Source organism: Sapajus apella, unplaced genomic scaffold (genome assembly GCF_009761245.1).
Source record: "Sapajus apella isolate SASKATOON/1434 unplaced genomic scaffold, GSC_monkey_1.0 scaffold148, whole genome shotgun sequence".
In the NCBI taxonomy this organism is placed as follows: Eukaryota; Metazoa; Chordata; class Mammalia; order Primates; family Cebidae; genus Sapajus; species Sapajus apella.
In genome coordinates this window covers 2,413,349-2,421,530 of record NW_022437088.1, presented here as the reverse complement: position 1 = coordinate 2,421,530, position 8,182 = coordinate 2,413,349, and the positions used below count along the sequence as shown (strand labels likewise).

The 8,182-nt window shown below is 47.1% G+C and overlaps 1 protein-coding gene across 1 annotated transcript; it reads left to right on the top strand.

Annotated features, from left to right (window-relative positions):
- The first annotated feature begins 819 nt into the window (after window positions 1-819).
- Window positions 820-2,513, top strand: LELP1 (late cornified envelope like proline rich 1). The gene is made up of 2 exons (XM_032265025.1): window positions 820-915; window positions 2,079-2,513. The coding sequence occupies exon 2, from the start codon at window positions 2,100-2,102 to the stop codon at window positions 2,394-2,396; it is 297 nt and encodes a 98-aa protein (XP_032120916.1). The 5' UTR covers window positions 820-915; window positions 2,079-2,099; the 3' UTR covers window positions 2,397-2,513.
- Window positions 2,514-8,182: the final 5,669 nt, after the last annotated feature.

Below are 8,182 nucleotides of genomic sequence, written 5' to 3'. Positions count from 1 at the left end.
GCACCCTGACTCATGACTGCCTTCCTTCAGATGAGGAGATTTTCATAATTTTCTTGAAACAGACTGATTCTACTTTTACTTCGCCACCCTATCTCCCAATCCATCCTAATACTTCAATACTTTAGGCACAATCATGTCACAATTTTAATCAAAAGTCACTCGTGATTCATTCTTGATGATTGCCAGGATGAACCCGGCTCCCTGTGTCTGAGCCCTGCCCCCCTTTCTCATGCCAGCCTCCCATCACCACTCCTGACACATCCCTATTCCAACCACAAAGACCCTGGTCAGGCCTTTAAAAAGGCAAGGAAGGAATTCTGAGAGGCAAACCTTCGTGTTCTAAGGCAGGATCTGGGGCAAACCAATTGTGTGGGGTGGTAAGAAGAGGTTTCAGAATCTCACATTAGAAAAATGAAGAAAAGAAGAATGTCAAAATGGTTGTGATCAATTCAGGGTTTGCTTTCCTAGAAAGGTGGGGAAGGGGCAGGTTCAGAGGAGTTAAACGTTGGAAGGGAAAGAGGAGTTAGAGACCATGTGTCAACAGTGGGCCAGGTTTTTGCTCCTAGCAACAATGAGGCTCCCATCCTCAGAGCCCAGGACTCTTGACTGCAGCTTCATTTTACGAGCCTGAATGTTGAGGGGTCTAGGGAGGGGTGGGACAGCCAAGGGGGGTGAGTCGTCATGTCTCTATTCTGGTGTCCAGGATTTGAGTTGTGCCAGGAGCTATGGGGTCACACAACAATCGCTCCTTGATGATGCTGCAATGACCTCACAAGTGGAGGTCATTGCCCTGCCCCCACCCTCAGCATCCTCAGAGCTGGGCAGAGGAACCAGAGGGAAAATCCACCTGCCGGGGCACAGCCATACCATCCACCTCACTCGACTGCTTGTCAAGTTCACCACCAACACAGAGGGGTAAGTTGCATTTGGACAGCTGAAACTGGCCATTCTTTGGCCTCTTCTGTCCTGGGAGTGACCTGAAGTACCCCACTGAGCAGGGTTGGGAAGGTCATGTTTGAATGAAAGTTTCCTGTTATTTTCAGTGGCAAGAATCGGGGTGTGCTTCACCTTGTAACAGATTCTCAACAATTTTAGAGTTCAACTTAATGATATGCCTCCCCAGAGAGCTATACTGATTTTAAAACAAAATTTAAAATGTTATTTTAAATACTATTTTCTTGCTCAAAGAAATCTAACCAATTAGATCCAACTTGAAGTATTGTCAGGGACTGAAAATCCCTTTCCATATCTAGGAGTTAAACTGTCCATACAGAAATACCTAGCTCAGGGCAAAACTCAACAGGGGAGAAAAGGAATTCCTTTCTGAAAATCATAATTTGTGGCTCTATCATTCATATTTTCAGAGAAATTGGAATTTCCTGGTTCATCTCCTGATTTCTTCACTTGCCCTGTTGCTTATCAGAGCCTGGATGGAGGCCAGGGAGACGGCAGGTCTAGCGTAAACCATGGGGGCCCACTGGTGGCAGGGATTAAATTACTTAATTTAAATTAATCCCTCCCATGGCCTTGAGTAAAGAAAGCAATTCTCAAAGTTCGGGGGACTTGGGTGGGACACAGGGTTGAAAGCAGTGTCCTAGGGCCCCAAGTCTGCTAACTTACCTCCCGTCTAGCCTCAGAAGAATGGGAAGTGGCCTTAGAGGAGTGAAACGTGCATTGTGCCATGAATGCCTTGAGCAGTTTGGTCAAACTTAGGGACTCCTTGGAATCGCATTTCTAAATGAATCAAATACAACATAAGGGGTTACAGAAGATACCAACTATACTGAAATACAGTTTCAATGGGGTGGGGGATGATGCGGGGTCCAAAACCCTAGGTTAAGAATTCCTGCTAGAGTCTAAGGAAAGGAAGCAAAGATAAGTGAAAAGAAAGCAAAGTAAGGGTGGAGAGGTTAAGAAATGCTATTTCAAACTCATACAAGGATGAGGACGGCCCTGAGTGAGAAGGTGGTCTAGAGCCTGAGTGCATCCAGGGAAGACTATCTTAAATACAAGGATAAGCTGTAAGAAGCCTGTACGAAGCCTCTCCCACCTACAACCCATCTCATATTTCTTTGCAGGGCTCAGATAATCAAGAAACAATGTCGAGTGATGATAAAAGTAAATCAAATGACCCCAAGAATGCGCCCAAGAACTGCGATCCCAAGTGTGAACAGAAATGCGACTCCAAATGCCAGCCCAGCTGTTTAAAGAAGTTGCTGCAACGCTGCTCTGAGAAGTGCCCACGGGAAAAGTGTCTACCACCACCCAAGTGCCCGCCCTGCCCCTCACAGTCCCCTTCATCCTGCCCTCCCAAGCCCTGTGCCAGACCCTGTCCTCCTAAATGCCCTCCTCCATGCCCTCCTCCCTGCCCTCCTCCCTGCCCTCCCCCAGAGTGAGGCACTGTGGGCACCACCCCATCCCACCACCACTGCCATCTCCACTGTGTACAATGCCTGGGGCTGGGAACTGAAACCATGAACTGACAAGTAAACGTGTTCCTCTGCTGTGCAAGACTTATGGTGTTTTGGTGGGTTTTGATTTGTTTTGTTTGTTGTTTTTACAGCACTAAACCACCAACAAGCAATCCCTGTGAAGTGAAGCTAGAACCCTGCACTGTCAACATCCTTTGAGAACTGACTTTCCCTCTGACCCCACCTGCTGCTTAGAGGCAGGTGCCCACCTCTGAAGGGTGTACCTAGGGAATGCCAGGCCCTGTTAGAGCAAAGCCTGAGAGATCCATAAATGTGGCTGCAGCTGTGAAAGCGTCTAACCCCAGGAAGCAGGACAGAGAGGGTATGAAGGAGAAAGAAGCGTAGAGCATTGGTGAAAGTTCCAGGAAGGCTCAGGAAAAGGCACTGTACTACCTTTCTGTTAGTTCTGTTGCATAATGCTTATGCAGAAGGGCTCTGAGTACAGGCGGCACAGGTTTAAGAAACTGTATCTCTGCTCCCTAACATCTTGTAACCTTAGCAAATTGCTTAACTTCTTTGTGTCTCGGTTTCCTTCTCTTTGCAAAAGGAATGATGATGCTAACAGTACTGTTGTTACAGAGTTGTTGTGAGGCTAAAGAGTTAACAAATGCCAGGTCCGGCGCGACGCGGTGGCTCACACATGTAATCCTAACAATTTGGGAGGCCGCGGTAGGTGGATCACCTGAGGTCAGGAGCTCGAGACCAGCCTGGCCAACATGGTGAAACCACGTCTCTACTAAAAATACAAAAGTTAGCCAGGTGTGCTTGCACATGCCTGTAATCCCAGCTCCTCAGAAGGCTGGGGAAGGAGAATCATTTGAACCTGGGAGGTGGAGGTTGCAGTGAGCCGAGATTGTGCTACTGCACTCCAGCCTGTGTGATGCAAACTCCATCTCAAAAAAAAAAAACCAGGTTAACAAATGCCAAGTACCCAGTTTACAGGGGCATAGTGAGTTGGTAAGCCTGAACTTAATTTCTTTGTGTATCTCTTCTTAGCCTGTAAGTCTCCTGACCACAGGAGTCAGGCTCTTACATCTGTAAGCATAGAGCTAGACATTCTTTAAAAAATAATCAAAAATGAGTAATGGATTATTCCAATACCTGTTACCTGGCCCTGACGCTGCACTATGGGTACATAACATTTCATTATTGAAAGAATCCCAGTGAAGGGTATATGAAACCTCTATTTTTGCAACTCTCTGTGAATATAAAATTTCAAAATAAAAACAAGTACAAAAAAAATAGATATTGTACTTATCTGGGAGAACCTCAATTCGGAATGAATAGGGAAAGCATTCATAGCTGACGTATTAGTAGGGATTATTTTTACAAGTAGCTAGAGAGAGTCCATGTCAAACTAGCTTAATTCACAAAACAGAATTTATCAGCTCATGCTGAGAAGGATTTGGAGGCAGGGCGTAGATTAAAGGGAGAACTGTAGCAATCAAGATTTCAGGGCCTAGGACCAGGGACCCACTCCACCATCTCAGCCAATCTTGTCTCTCCAGCCTCTACAATGTCTCAGAGTATGTTTCATCCTCTCCTAGAGCCTCCCCACCACGCGGTAAGGTCCTGGGCCAGTCGTAAATCCAGCTTGTTGACAGGTTGGGCACGAGGATGTTCCTATTTTCACCAGAAGAGGAGCCTCATTGCGTAGAAGAAGGTCATGAGCACAGCCCCGTGGTCAGGCAGATGACAGCGCTTTGCAGCACAGACAAACCAGTTGTGAATGGTTTCAGTGCGCTACGTATCAGTAGTGATACAGTGCACAGCATTTCAGGATTCCCTGCTATCACAGTAATAGATAACCGAAGAGCCAAATCTGGGATGGCTCCCTATGAAACCATGGCACAAAACTAGCTCTCGTTCTTCTGAGCCTGGAAGATGGTTCACACGGCAAGGGTGAGGCAGTACAGAGAGTCCAAAATGTGTCAAAGAAAAGATACCTGGGCCCCCACCAGACTGAGGCTGTACAGTCAGCCGGTGACACAGAGGGCTTTTAAGGCACTACCTGCTCGTTTTCCAGGTGTGACGTGAGGAGACCTTGGGGTCTCAGGGTCTTCTGAGGCACTGAGGTTCCCATGCTCTAGAACCCTGCAGAGAGGCACTCACTGGATGCCAGGAGCCTCTGAAAGTCTAGTTTTGAGCACTGGAGACTGTGGTCACAGGTAGAAACCCATTCAGCTGTAGGTAACAGGTAGAAAACCCTTCTACCTCACAGGAAGTCAGAAAGGAGGAGGGATGGGGAAAAAGGAGAGAGAGAGAATAGAACGATAACGTGGCCTCTTCACCCACGGTCAACAGACCATCCTCAATTAAATGGCCACTTCCAAGTAATAAATCCCAGAACCCAGTGCTAAAGAGTGTGCTACAGTTGGTGGGAATATAAGTAGACAAAAATCCTTTTGGGGGGTGGATTATGGGCATATGTATCAAGGAATGTGGGAATTTACGTCATCAAAGCATAAGCTGATTCAACTCTTCGGCCCAATGGGTCCACTTCATAGACCCTATTCAAAAAAAAGAACACATTGCAAAATGGTGGGTAGGGGAGCTACAGAAATAAAGGTGATTATCACAGCAGAACTTAGAAACAATTTAAATATCTAACAACATGAACCTATTATATGATAGGTTTGATTAAACTTGGTTAAACTTGAACCTATTATATGATGAAACATTATGTTTGAAGATATTAAATTTAATAATCCATTAATAAACTTATTTCATTAAATTTAATAATTTTAAAACATTAAAATGAATTTTAATTTATTTAATTTTAATGTATTAATTAATCCATTTAATACATTAAAGTGAATTAAAGAAAGGAAGGCCTCAATTGAAAATATAGCATAAAGCCATTATCCTTAATCAAAAGCTTCTTTGATAATTGGAATAATGATAACAAAAGAAAATTTGTGGATATTCTCATTAAGACGATGGGGTCCTGGGTAACTAGTACTTTATTTTTATTTTCATTGGTTTCTGGATTTTCACGTTTTTGTTTTGTAATAGAATAAAATAGAAATAATCATGAAATAATCAACAATTTATGAAATAGTCATGACTACTTCAGAGACCCCCGAAGTCCTTTATTTTACTCAATGTACAAAAACAGGGAAGGAAGAACGTTTTCGGGAGTGTGCGCCACAGTGGAGTCACCTCGCCCGTGGATGCCTTCCCTCCAGGCGCAGGATCTCAGTCCCAGGCCACGGGTAGCTCCAGGGGAGCACGGGTCAGGGGGCTGTGCCCTCCCAGGTGGTTCTGTAAACTCTGGGCACAGGCTAGGAGGAGGCCAGCTCTGGGAGCATGAAACCATTCATGGCCAATTTAGGTCTTGTTTCTCCCATGTGAATGGAACCAAAGATAGACATCTCTTAATGGCTACTTTCCCAACAAAAAGCTGGATCAAAGGCAATTCTGGGGAGATGCCAGGAACATGATGAGGGTGCCACCTCCCTGCAGAATGCCATAATTACTCCCAGCCCCAGCGGCAGTCACCGGGGTTCTGCCCCAAACAGTAGAGGGCTGTATACGTAAGCAACGCCTGAAAAGCAGCATCACGAGAATCTGTGCAGCACCAGGCTCGATGGCTCCCAGATAACAAGACGGGAAGGACCAAGGCCTCTCCCTTCATGACAAAGCAATTCCGGGAATCCATTGAGATGGTCACAAAAGGAGCCTCCCCTTCGCCTCGTGCTTTCCTGAGAATCAGGCAGAGTACAGCTAGCCTTCTAAAAAGGTTTCTAAGCCCTCATCAGGCAACTGGCTGTGAGGTGGGCTGGCGCTGTGAGGGCTGGGCACAGGACCACAGGAATGCCTGGCTTTGAAGCTGGAAGGAAGCTTAGAGACCATTTTTCTGCATCCCCCACCTCCACGCATGAATGGCAACTGGGGAGAGGGGAGGAAGTAACCAGTTACCAAACGTCCTATTTTTCCTGTCCTGTTCCCACATGACCAAAGATTGCAGCTCAGCTCACGAGCACAGGCACATTCTAGAAGGCTTTATTAGTGAAAAGTCATAACCGCTTCCATGACACACGTGTTGGTGCTCAGCAGATAGAGCAGTAAATACACTAAGCCATTTGCCAAACGTGTAAAGATTCTAAGATACAAACTGATCGTAAAATGCATACCAGGATATTTTCAGCTGTACCTTTCTTCCAAGTGCATGAAATCACAGATGTCTCATCTTCAGAGCCGTGTGCTCCCTCCCAGGCTCAAAGGAAAGTCTTCCCAGACTAAGGAGTCACGATTCTTTCCCAGAAATGCGCTCATGATCCCTCACCTACACCATTCAACCCTCCTAACTGGCTTTCAAAGTTCACCTTCCTCCAATCCTTACTCCAGTGGAAGCCAGCCAAGGCAGTCTCGCTAGAATTCAAATTTATACCTGAAGTCTTTGCTTAAAACCCTTGAGTCTCCCCTTTGCCTAGAGGGCAGCTCAAGTAACATTCTGCCAAGCAAAAGTCTTCAGGATCTAGCCCCTGCCTCCTTCTCTAGCCACAGAGCCACTTCTCCATCTCTTTTTAGAACCTTACAGCCCAGTAACAGGTAACTGCTGGCATTTCCTGGCACACGGTAGAGAATCTCTAGCCTTTGTGACCTTACACTCCTTTCTTTGTCGGTTCTCTCTGCCTCCACTGAATCTTCCTCTGAATGATCCACCTGGGCGAATCCTCACCCTTTAACTCAATTCGGGGGGCACCTGCTCCAAGAATCTTCCCCATGTCCCACCCTCAAGCTGGTTAAATGCCCCTCTCTGTGGTCTCAGAGCTTCCATGCCTCCCTCTCCTCATCACTCCACATTCTGGCCACGTGTCTATAACCTGACTGTCCCAACACCTTACCCTTTAAGAAGGGGCAGCCGGGCACACATAGCAGACATGCAGTAATAACCAAGGAGTGGATGCTCAGTGCCTACAGAGTCACTTTCCCAAACAGAAGGGAGTGGCTCTGCACTGAGCCCCTGTCCACTGTGCTCTTCAACCTCATGGCACGGAGTCATCTCCAGAACGCAGCGGTGGGGAGAGGGGAAGGGGACTCACATGAGGGACCTGGGGCTGAAAGTCATTTCTGGCCCTGGTCTAAGTCCTGTCTTTGACCACCTTCCCCTTCGGCCACAAGATGTAGACCCTGCCAGCCCTCCTCCTGCCTCCATGCAGTTCCCTCACCTGAGGCAGCGGCAAGGAAAGGGAAAGCGCTTGGCATCCACAGACTTGGGCTTCAAGCAAGCGCTGCACCAGCCAGCTGTGACGCCGGGCAAGATGCTTCGCCTCAGGGGGAGAAGGGGGCTCGAGGTCTTCACCTGAGAAATGAGAAGAAAAGTCTCCCCAAGGGGTGAGGGTGGGGCGATGAAGTGACATAACTTATGTCAAGCCCCTAGGATGGGAAACTGAACTTAGGAAGCCTAGATGCCGACAGTACTCAAGTACCTGTGTACACACCTGGAGTCACAGCCCGCACCTACTGCAGCAGAAGCTTCCTGCTATCTGCTGTGTGAAGCAGCACATTCGAGGGAGAAACGGGGAGCTCCACAAAAGGATGACAAATATCTTTGAAGGCAAGTCGGGTGAGAGGCCACCCCACCACCCCATTCCCAGGCTGGGCCCACGGTAGGAGCCAGAAGTTGCTGCATATCAGAGCTGAATGTGACATTTAATGCACCCACAGTGTCCACAGGAGGAAGCTAAGGTCATATCAGAGCTGAA

What these genes read in the sequence shown, in the direction of transcription:
- LELP1 (XM_032265025.1), top strand. Translation starts at nt 2,100, where the DNA reads ATGTCGAGTGATGATAAAAGTAAATCAAATGACCCCAAGAATGCGCCC.